We start from the raw sequence: 12453 nt of genomic DNA, 5'->3' as shown, positions 1-12453 counted from the left end.
AGAACGTACTCATGTAGCGGACCTGAGTTTTTTTTTTTAATTCCTTCAATTTTAAAAGCTACACTTCATGCACTCACAACTTAATTAGAATTCAAAGTTCATGGTAAATATACGGTTAGTGGCAGGCTTAGTGATTAATATGAGTCATTCACGTTGAATTTTTAATTTCAAGTTTGGTGCAAAAAAATAAAAAAATGTAATTCACTGCATTGCCCCACTGAAAAAATTTATCTGTACAGTTTTTGGTTGCCATCTGAACAAGTTTACCCATAAATAAACAGGTATATTAACTAATTATGTCATTTTCAATGCATTAAAATTATATCATTTTCAATGCATTAAAATGAATATTCTCCTATTTTAAATGAAAATTCTCTAATATTCTCATTAATTGAGAATATTCTTGAGAATATTCTCCCAAAGATTATTCTTGAGAATTTAACATCACTAGTGTGGACCACTCCAACACCACAACCTGCAGAATAGAGCAGAAGTCTGGGAGAAGCTTATCCACCTAGCTCCACAAAATGTATAACTAGCTGTGCTGACCGCCCCCTGGCCATATAGAAAGCATTTAGGGAGCCAGAGAATCAGCTCAAAACCATAACCTTTCCCCCTCCTTGGGAGCACCTTGCAATGTTTCCTGCAAAGAACCATGTGTAGCAAACATTACGACGAGACCAGTTTCCTTGTGGATTTCATGAGAAATGGCAGGAGATGGCTAAGGCCAGATGAATCTTTCTCACAGCATCCACAAAAGAAAGGGGGAAGGCAAATAAATAAATAAAATGCCCCTAATGGCCCCCATCAAGGCAGAATGCCACACTGAGAAGCAGTTTCCTGCGCAGGCAACTGGTTGTTGGGGATAGGTGTGGCACACAGATTCCTAGTATGCACAAGCACCAAAGAGGTTACAGAGGAAGCGATGCCACTCACAGAAAACACCTGGACACCAAGGTAGGCTTGCCTTCCAAGTTAGATGCTCTTTTTTGATTTTTTTTTTATTTTTTAAAAAATACTTTATTGTCACTTGTACAACTTGTATACAGTGAGATTACACGAGCACCCCTACTCAGCTCTCTATTCTATTCTCTATTCTAGCTTCACTTGCTAACCCATCACAGACTATAACCTTTCATGCAAATTCAGTGAGCATGCATTTTCAGAGTCACAAAATGAAAAGCTTACTGTCTTTAGGATGTGTGGCAGAAAGAATAACGCTGTGCTTCTTCTTCACTTCTTCCACAACGTCTGCTATTTTGGTAATGTACTTTCTAACTTCCTCAACCTTTAAAGAGAACATCAACGAGAGAGAGAAATGAATAAATTCAGCAAAGGGAGAGGTAGTTTTGCTTCTAATCACAGTGAGTCAATAATCCGTTGCAATACTAAATCCACAGTTCATTTGTCTGTATGGGTCCATTAGGTAGCGCCTAGCAAGAGATGATATCCTAGAACAAGGAGGAACAACAGCACACACCCTTTCTGTCAGTGAAGCAGGGTATTTTCCATTTCATGAGTTTATCAGTAACAATGAATGGACACCAACTGCTGATATAATATTAGGCAAGCTTGGTTGTTTCTGAAGTTTTTAGCTTTGTTTACCAAGTACAAGTAAAATAAGCATACTAAATGGGACCAATCTCTTGGGTATCAGAAATTTCCCAGAAAACCCGTATTACAGTTTGCTGCAAGCAGTGCTTTTTTCTGGGAGGACACATGTCCCTAAACATTTTGCGAATCTAAGTTTGGCCTCATTAAGGGGCAGTATTTCAATATGAGTAGGAAAATGAGAGTACCCCTAAACATTTTTTAAGGAAAAAAGCACTGGCTGTAAGTCAAGCTACAATCAAATTATTGCACAAATTTATCTAAGACATTTTCACATTATGTTATGTTATCATTATTTCAATGTGATAGGAGTGCTCCAAAGTAGAAGTATTTCTGAGAGCAACTAGAATAGCTCAGTCAATAGAGCATGAGACTCTTAATCTTAGGGTCAAGGGTTTGAGCCCCAAGTTGGACAAAAAGATGCCCATATTGTAAGTGGTTGGGGCTAGACGACCCTCGTGGTCCCTTTCAACTCTAGAATTCTATGATTCATCCTGCCCCTGTCTGGCTCTTTTGAATTTGTTCACAGATTCCGATCGAGACCCAAATAACAAGGAACTGATTTCACATCTTTTGACAGCAACCCATGCCACAATTGTCACGTTTTGGAAGACATTTGATCTCAATAAACTGGACTACTGGTATTCCAAGACTTGGCAAATTGCCCTTCTTAGAAAAAAAAGTCTCACGTAAGTTAAAAGTGATCAGGGGCCAAAGTGCTTGAGATCACTTGTTTGTCGTTTGGTCTAATTTTATTTTATATACAAACACAGTGGCTCAGGTGTGTCAGGTACCACAGGTCTATGCAAGTGTTTGGAATGAGTACTGTTGACTGTCGGGGTTGTGTGAAATGAAAGTATGTAATTGTTTTTATTTAGGCCACACTTCCTTTCCTTTTAATATGTTTTGTCATTGACCTTTAAACTAGGAGCACAGAATTTTTGGAACTCACTTTGATTAACATAGGCCAACCTCTGTCACCCAGAACTCATCTTCAAACCCAAGTTCAGAGGTTCCAAAAGCAGGAGTGGTGGACCTTTTTGATCAGGAGAGCAAGACATTTATACCCCTGTCCCCTGTGGGTGGCTGCAACTTTGACATGTGGATGCAACCATCCACCTGTCAGTTATCTGGCATTGTAATGGAATCGATTGATAGAGACCTATCAAAGCTGGTCCATGAGGGTGGGGTGGTGGAGATAATTCATCCCTGTACGCAGCACTTCCCAAACACCCGTCAACCAGCTGATTGTCAGGCATTTGAAAAGGGATGCATGCTGAGCAAGCTTTGCAGCCTTCAGAAGTGCCAAGCACAGGGCTCCCTTCCAACTCTACAATTCTGATTTACTGCATTAAATAAATATGATTGTTACAATACGTAGCTCCTTCTTGGTTGTCTCTTGCATGCATCTTACCTGCTGGAAGAAGTCTTCCATATAATGGTCATTTTCAACAACAACAGATGCCTCTCCATCTTCATTTTGCGTGCGCTTTAAAAAAACAAGTATTATGTTATTCAAAGATATCCATTAAAACACTGGTAGGGAACTTTTGGCCCTCCTGATGTTGTTGAACTACAACTCCCATCACCTCCAACAAGCATGGCTAATGGCCAGGGAAGATGGGAGTTGTAGTTCGGGAACATCTGGAGGGCCAGAGGTTCCTTGTGCCTGCATTAAAAGAAACAAGAAACTAGAAACTATCACTTTTTCCTTGTGTATAACAACATGTTTTACTAATCAAACTACATTTTAAAGCTAGTACTTGATGCACTGAACCACACTTAAAACACTGACAACAAAAATTCATTACTGATTTTCCCTCATTTGCAATAAACAGGTCTTTCCCTCCTGTGCTCCCTGCACCCCCATGACTCACTGGAAAGACGTAGAAGAAGCTTATGGCACACAAGACAGATCGGAAATATTTATTCCTCAAACTTTCCTATGAAGTCTTTGGAGAATAACTTATGAAATGTTTTTTTTCCAATTAAGCACTTCCTAATTATGTAGTTAAGACTGCAATCCTATGCACACTTACTAGGGAGCAAGTCTAAGAAAAATCAGTGGGGTTAACTTCTGTGGGTTAAACCACAAAGCCTAGGACTTGCCGATCAGAAGGTCGGTGGTTCGAATCCCCGCGATGGGGTGAGCTCCCGTTGCTCGGTCCCTGCTCCTGCCAACCTAGCAGTTCAAAGGCATATAAAAGTGCAAGTAGATAAATAGGTACCGCTCCGGCGGGAAGGTAAACGGCGTTTCCGTGCGCTGTTCTGGTTCGCCAGAAGCAGCTTAGTCATGCTGGCCACATGACCCGGAAGGTGTACGCCGGCTCCCTCGGCCAATAAAGCGAGATGAGCACCGCAACCCCAGAGTCGGTCACAACTGGACCTAATGGTCAGGGGTCCCTTTACCTAAACATGCAATACAACCAAAGCCTGTGTTCTACAAGCACTGGGCATGTGAAGGAGTTCGGCAGCATTTATGTATTTATTTCATAAACCTGATACATGGCTTTTTTATAAAAAAAAACCAACAACCTCAAAAGTAATTTACAAAAACGATAAAACAGTAAAATTGTAAGAAAAATGAATGCTAGTTCAAGACTTTCAAAAAGTTAAAATAACAATACTTAAGGCTTCTGATTGTGCATTGGCAGCTGCCCAACCCACACTTGACATTTCATACTACATCAGGTGTGGAGAAAGAGCCTTGCGGGTCCATGGGCTAGAGGTTCCCTGCAGTGGCGTAGCGTGGGGGGTGCAGGGGGGGCCGGCCGCACCGGGCGCAACATCTGGGGGTTAGGGTTAGGGGGCACAAATCCACGGGTTAGGGGGCGCAAATCCACGCGTTAGGGGGCGCAAATTACTTGCCTTGCCCCGGGTGCTGACAACCCACCCTATGCCACTGGTTCCCTGCCCTGCAATAGCTTAACTGAAGGATGCAAAACAACAACAACCACCCTGTATTCCAATCACACCCACATGACAGTGATAGAGCAACTTTGGACATGTAGCTAAATCAAATAGGAACAGCCTATCCTGAAGCGTTATTGAGAAAACAGGATAGGTATATTGCATTCCGTTGGTGCTCTCCAGAATACAGATGCAAAAGCCGAAGGCATAATTCTCCAAACACCATTTCATGAGTTTCCACCAATGCTAAAACAAAAGACCTCTCTCCCACACCCTCAACACCTCCCTCTCAACTTTTGCTGCGTCAGGAAGAGATAAGAATAGGCGGAAGGAAAGCATTTATGTATCTCTCTCTCTCTCTCACACACACACACACACACAGCTTGAATGCCCACTTGTAAACATACAAAAAATGCAGGCAGATGCAGTACTTTCATTGTTCCCAAAGGAAGCTCGAACGCCTCTGGCCCTCCTAACTTTGCTGAAGTGCAATTCTCATCATCCGTCCCTGTTGGCCATGCTGGCAGGGGCTGGTGAGAGTTGGGAGTCCAACAGCCTCTGGAAGAGTCACGCAATCCCTATCCCTTTCCCCATGGGCATAAAACAGAGAAATAATAATAATAATAATAATAATAATAATAATAATAATAATAATAATAATTTTTTTATACCCCGCCCTCCCCAGCCAAGGCCGGGCTCAGAGCGGCTTACAAGCAATAATAAAAACAAGATGAATGATTACAACTTAAAAACAAAAATAAAAAACAACATTAAAATAATGGAACATTAAAATATTAAAATGTAGCCTCATCGCAGGAGGAGAAGGAAAAGAAAAAATAAGAAGAAATAATCTTATCTGCATCTGTAACTGCTATAACGGGGGCTGATTTGAACAACAGAGGGGCGTTTCTGCCCCTCAGGGGACTGATTCTCACACGAGCAACCTGCCTCTTAACTACACCACTTCAAACTCACAAGTCCAAAGGTTCTTCTGTATAAAACCAAAGACAAGAATCCCTGCACATAGAAACTTAGGGTGGGAGAATAGCCAGTTCCCAAACATGCCACCGATCTCAACGCTTTCCCCCTGTAAATGCAGGTTTACCCACTAACGAACTGGGGAAAATTGGGTTCCAAAACACAGCACTCAGGGTTGCAATTTACTTCTGTGTTTTGGGGTGGGTAGACGAATTACCACTTTCTGCAACTCCCCTTTTCCACACACACTGATTCCGTCAATGCTTTCATTTCTCTCCAGCTGTGCCCCTAACTAGTTCAAGCATGCTCCTGAACTGTTTCCCCCTTTGACCCCTCAGATTTGCACAAAACCAGAAAACTACACTAGCAAATCGCATTAAAAATTGCAGGATTAGTTACACCTCCTGTTTTCTAGCAAAACAGGTAAGGAAGTGACTCTTTTTTCACCGTATAGAAATTTAAACATTATATGAATTAATATTCATTTTAGTTCTATTACATTTAGTTCTACAGTGGTGCCTCGGGTTAAGAACTTAATTCGTTCCAGAGGTCCGTTCATAACCTGAAACTGTTCTTAACCTGAGGTACCACTTTAGTTAATGGGGTCTCCCACTGCTGCCGCCGTGCAATTTCTGTTTTCATCCTGAAGCAAAGTTCTTAACCCGAGGTACTATTTCTGGGTTAGCAGAGTCTAACTTGAAGTGTCTGTAACCTGAGGTACCACTGTATTGCATACCTTGAAGATGTTGTGGGTTCAGTTCCAGACCACCTCAATAAAGCAAGTATCATATTAAAGCGAGTCAAGCATTATTATTATTTGTTCTCCAGTGCTAGTGCATATAAAAGTGATGTTTACACTATACAGTAGTCTATTATGCCAAGTCCTGCTGGCTGCAGGGGTGAGAGGGGAAAAGCCCAGTTCCAGCCCCAGTCAGCTCCACTCCCGTGGCCAGAAGCAGAATAGTGGAGGACTTCCTTCCCCCGGAAGTGGCCAGACTGCCCATGTCCTCGTAAGGAGCAATATCTTTGACATGCAATATAATAAGGTGTGCCTGTATTGATTATACAGTACCATAAAGCATACATGATGTTTTACAGAGTAAAGCAAGAAGAAATTGGGTCAAAAGACAGAGAAACAGCCACAGGAACACACAAATGGGAAACAAGAAATGTGAGAGTTGGGTCAATGGAAACGAATACAATGCAGGCAGCTGCATTTTGAGACTGGGGTAGAGGACCAATAGGATCCACAAAAACATGGACTAACACTCAATTTCCCATCATGCCTTTATTTGAAATTTTCAAGGCTAATCTGTTGCATTTCCTTTGCACGCTATCCTTACCACATGGCAACCCTTCCTGACCCATATTTCCTGTTTGCATCTCCTGACTATCCCAGCGCCTGTGATACAGGCCCAAGCTGGATTCTGCTTTCTGCATTAGCTCTCATGCTAAGCTTCCCCTGATTCATGGATCAGGTTACATATATTTTGCTGAGCGGCTGGGGTAAGCCAGTCGGGTGGGCGGCATATAAAATTATGTAAATTATTATTATATGTGTGTACATGCTCACACGGTTGCTGTTCAAATCCAGTTACCGCCTCACAACTCAACTCCCCAAACCCACATCAGTCATGCCACGCAGATTAATGTACCACAAAGCCTCACTCAAATGGTACATGTCGTGATTCAACTTGGTAGCATCCCCTCCATGCTGCCATACTGACCAGTCTAACACCCTGTGATCCTCTCCAAACACCACTCCAACAGTCATATCCCACCCCAGCTTTTTAATTACTAATTTTTATTAAGAATATGTCAACTGAACAAAATAAAATGGAAATAAAAAGTGAATTTAAAAAAGAAAAAAAGGGAGGAAGGTATATTATGTCACTACACATGCAAACAACTACAATTCCATATATGCTTGACTAGTACATATGTATATAAATGTTATTATCATCCAAATATATATATAGTAATTTATAACCAACTATACAGTTTACCTCGGAAGTCAATCTGTTCGACTTCCAAAACGTTTGGAAACTGCGGAACCCGTGTCGGATGTTCAGGTTCCAAAGAACATTCACAAACTGGAACACTCACTTCTGGGTTTGCGGTGTTCAGGAGCCAAAAAGTTTTGAATCGCAAGGTGTTCAAATTCCGAGGTACGACTGCATTTTAATAAACATATTCCAAATAGTTATACTTGTCCACGCAGTCTACGTCTACAAGCAATCCGTTCATAAGTTGTGAGAGTTGTCATATCCTCAATCCATTGACTGGAGGATGGCATAGATTTATCTTTTCATAAATATCCCACCGAAGCTTGACTATCCTCCCATAAGCTCTGACTAGTTTCAACCAATTCACATCTACTTCTGTTGCTGCTGCTGCTGCTCTCTATTCCCTGCCTACACAACCCATCTAAACTCAATGCACATTTCCCAATCTGTAACACCTGAGCAATGCGCTCCTTCCATTTGCCTCACTAGCATGATTCCCTTGCTCAGGCTACATAAACACAACATGCGACTTCTAGAAACAACAGACTACGTACTTGTTTTTTCTTTGTAGCCCATGTGCAATAAAACTCTACTACATACACACTTGCCCCCCTGAAAAACACTTCCTGAAAATCTGGCTTCATTCTGAAAACAAAAACTTAAGGTGGATTGATTCTGCACCACCTCACAGTATGTCCACTTGAAAACAGATGTAGGAATAGGCCGTGTGTGTGTGTATGTATCCACACCTGCCCAATAAGTTACCAGATAGGTACCAAGATCACCACTTCCTCCTTCATTCACCTTGGACAAGTGAAAGGAGGAAAAGGAATGGATAACCTAATCAAGGGGAGGGTTTTCAAAAGCATATAAATTAACCACACCCACCCTTGTGGATGGCAGGATCGCAAATCAATCGAGATGGGAAGAGGCATGCTGAGGACAAACTTGAATAATTCCAAATTGTGAAAAACTACATTTTTGTGCCACAAATGGGTTAGTGTGTATACAGCCTCAGTTACACTTCACACAATGCATCTGTTCCTGTGTACTGATCCTCACAGTGACCTTGTTTCTTCCAGTCCCCACCCACCACCTTCTTCGGAAGCAGGAGCCCAAGAGATACAGCTTGCCTAAAGCTACCTCAGGAAGTTGCACTTCATCCAGGAATCAGTTCAGACTTTTGCTTCTTAGAGCCTGTGCCTCACTTTAACCCATGACTTCTCATATATCCCTAGCAGTTATAGTACGGATTTCAAACCTCTGCCCCACAGACATCACACTCATTCATCATCCTCAGCCCCCTCAATATTTGTGGGCTAGGGGCCCGGTCCCTAGGGGGTCTTTGCACTGGCTCATCGCTTTGAGGATTGCCAGGGCTACTTATGGGAAGGTGTGCTGGCAATCTCTGCCAGGGACATGGTGGGGTGAACTGTCTTTGCCCTGGCGCGTCCACCCCAGCTCATCCCTGTGATGATTGCCAGGGTGCCTTCCAAGAAGGCGCCCTGGCAATCTCAAAGGGATGCACTAAAGCGCCTCAGCAGGCCCCACGAAGGGGAAAGTAGTGGCCTTGCCCAGGCAGCCCTAGCCTTGCGGCAGTGACAGTAAACAAAGGTAAGGTAAGGTGGGTGGGGGCTGAGTCGACCTAACTGGTTTGGGGGGCCATGTGCGTGTGACATCATGCACGCATGATGGGTACCCCAATGTTGAGCGCAACTCGGCGCCTCTGCCTCCAAACATCATCAACATGATACACTGCCTTAAAGTTCCTTTACACTGGCACAAATGCACCTGACCCCAACTTGCACATCCCTCAAAGAACATCTCATTCATTAACCATACTCTGAAGGTAAACCACCTATAAGGGCAGCTGCCAAACTGTATGCAAAACTAAACCAATCATTAGAAGAAATTGTAAGCCCCAAATACCAACCCACCCAAACACCTCCCCACTGCACCTCAGCTACTGCATTCCAAACAGGGTGGGTAATTTGACACATCTCTGCATTAGGTGTGATTTGAGTATTTGATCCCTTCCAGCAGAGAGATACCGCAGACTTATCCACTGTCAGAAGAAGTGGCCTGTTCTGTATTAATTACTACTCTGGGCTTTCTCTAACACATGCAGAAAGCATTAAGGAAGATCTGTGTTCTTCTAAGGGCAAATTGTTCTTACCCTTAGGAATGCTATATGGGGCAAAGGAAGTCAAATGTGGCTCCACTGCTTCAGAATGTCAGGGAAGAAAATAATTCTTAGATGCAACAAGGGCTTGAAATACACCTCTTCCTAGCATCTAAAAAATCACAGAAGAAACAGGTACTTCTGAAGCTAACCACAGCAAACCAACTGGGAAAGTGTTAAATATTTTTAAAAGGTAACTAAAACTCCCATCATCCATTCTTATAGTCCCTGTTGTAAGAGGAGTTAAGGAGTACAGAAACACCTGAAGGATTACAGGTTATCCACCCATTTAAAAGATAAGTACAATCCAGTCCAATACATACACAGTTGCACAAACACACTTTACATAAAATGCCTCTAAAAACAAGCTCCATTCTATGTGATGTATGCATACATATTTTTACTGTACTGTACTAGATTCTAGTCATTAAACTTGTTTATACCTTTTTGTGTTTCTTGTAAAAAAATTATGAAAATGTAAAAAAGAAAAAGGGAGCATACACACTATAGATTTTCCTACCCAATGAATCTTGGGAACTCCAGTTCACTCCTCAGAGCTACAATTTCCAGCACACTTAAACTACAGTTTCTAAGATTCTTTGGGAGGGATGTGCTTTAAATGTATGGTGTGTACACAGGCACATACACATTTTTAATATGTACATTATATAATGTGTATATGTGTTAAGATTATATATGTTTCTAAGCATGTTCTGCTTTTCTGCACACAATGAGAATCTGGAGCAGTAAAGAAAAACAGATCAATTTAGCATAGTAAAAACATACATGCACACATTTTATCTGAAACGAGTTTTTATGAGAGCAGTACAATGAGGATGATATAAAGACAGATCTCAAGCTACTCAAAAGTGAGTCCCATAAAAGAAAATGTAAAAAACAAAATCAATCTAGAATAATAAAAATATGCATACACATGAGTCTTTATGAAATTCATGCACAGGTCAGATAAAGACAGTTCTCAAGAGCAATCCCTTACTTGCCTTAATCAAAAGTAAGCCCCATTAATGAAAAAGAAAAAACAACAACGAAGCAATCCAACATAATAATATAGTGCACATGCACATTTTAAGACAAACACATACTCAGAGCCCAGTCCTTTACACACCTACTCAAAGTTAAGCCCCATTAAAGTAAAAAAAAATCCAAAACCCGAATACAGCACAATAATCATCATAATAAAAGTGCACATGCACATTTTATATTAACATGAGGCTTTAATGAGAGTAAGGCAAGGAGAATGCTATGAATTAAGAGCTCTTTTACATATTTTCAAGGCTCTACACACACACACACACACACACACACACACACACACTTGTGAGAGCTAAATACCCATTTTAAAGAGCATGTTCATGCTTAGCCTTTTAGAAGCAGGTTATTGCTTATGTTTTTCCTGTTATTTGTCTTCTCAATTTGTATTTTTACACTGCAAACTGCCCTGTGATCTTCAGGTGGAGGGATAATACATACATACATACACACTCAAAAAAATGTCTCTTTAAAGTAAGCAAATAACCCCCAAATGAATAAATCCAGCACAATAATAATGAAAACAACAACATTAATGAAATGCGCACTCACATTTTATATTAACACGGGGTTTGTTTTTTAAGGGTTTTTTTATGAGAGCAAAGCGAGGATGCTGCTAACACGGAGCCCAGCCCTTTAGGCGCCTATTCAAAAGCAAAGACCCGCTGTAAACAAAGTAAACAAAAAACAAAACAAATCCAGCAAACTAATAAATAATAATAATAATAATAATATGCACACAAAAACACACACGTTTAGCATCAACACGAGTCTTTCACGAGTGCAACAACACGAGGATGCTGCGAAGTGCCCAGCCCCTTTACATATGCCTACTCAGAAGTCGCACTGAAGAAGGGGGGGAAACAAACGAATAAATCCTAGCAATAAAACAGCATTCTTTCATATTGTACGTTTTACGTTATACCCGAGAGCAGCAGCGCGAGGTGGACCCGACCCCGGGGCTCAGCGACCCCGGGGCGCGCCTACTCCAAAGTAAGCCCCCCAGAACCCCACCCCAGGGCCTGGAGCCCCTCTAGGGGGCGCCCTCCGGACAACCTGATGCCAGGTTGCCACCCCCCCCGCCCCCCACCCCCCGGGACCCTCCCTCCGCCGCCGCCCTCACCGCTGCCAGCTCGGCCAGGCGGTCCCTCATCTCGGCCAAGACGGGGCCCGGGCGGCCCTCTGCCTCCTCGTCCTCCTCCTCCGGCCGCTCCCGGGGCTTCAGGGGCGCCGCCGCCGCCGCCTCTCCGCCCGCTTCCCCTCCGTCGTCCCCCTCACGGGCTGCGGCTCCCTCAGCTGCGATGCCAGGGCAACCACCGCCTCCCGCGCATGCGCCGCCGCCGCTCCCGCGAGCCGAGCAGCTGAGGAGAGCGCCGGGGAGGCAAGAGGACCGCGCGAGGAGAGGGGCGTGGTCCATATGCAAATACAAGCAGGTGGGGCGTCGCTTACGCAAATCGAGTGCCCTGGGCGGGGGGGGGGGCGCGTTCGGGGATTCGGTTTTTTTTTTGTAAATTTTGTATGCCGCTTTCGCCCGCGAAACGAATAAGAATAATGAGGTGCTGCTCGGGGCTGCTTGCAGCAAAAAGAAGAAGGGGTGCATAATGTTCTTTGTTTTTTTTTTAAAAATAGTTTTTATTAAGTTTTGCAGTTTTATATTCATCGCAATAACATTATCTCAAAGAGAAAGAAAAATACAATTTCAGGACTCCCCCCTCA

The 12453-nt window shown here is 42.8% G+C and overlaps 1 protein-coding gene across 2 annotated transcripts in view; it reads right to left on the bottom strand.

Annotated features, from left to right (window-relative positions):
- The window catches only part of STX2 (syntaxin 2), a 29631-nt gene extending 17569 nt beyond the window's left edge, over positions 1-12062 (bottom strand). The window contains exons 1-3 of one of the 2 annotated variants that reach the window (XM_083590569.1): positions 11861-12062; positions 3026-3100; positions 1189-1288 (exon numbers count right to left, since the gene is read on the bottom strand). In XM_083590569.1, the coding sequence (XP_083446695.1) occupies positions 1189-1288; positions 3026-3100; positions 11861-11890 (205 nt within the window). In that variant the 5' untranslated portion in view covers positions 11891-12062. The remainder of the gene's footprint in view (positions 1-1188; positions 1289-3025; positions 3101-11860) is intronic. The other variant, XM_083590568.1, reaches the window with a different exon arrangement.
- Between the last annotated feature and the right edge of the window lie 391 nt (positions 12063-12453).

The sequence above is a fragment of the Podarcis filfolensis genome (assembly GCF_964270895.1).
Source record: "Podarcis filfolensis genome assembly, chromosome: 16".
Taxonomy (NCBI): domain Eukaryota; kingdom Metazoa; phylum Chordata; class Lepidosauria; order Squamata; family Lacertidae; genus Podarcis; species Podarcis filfolensis.
This window is presented reverse-complemented; position numbering and strand designations above follow the sequence as displayed.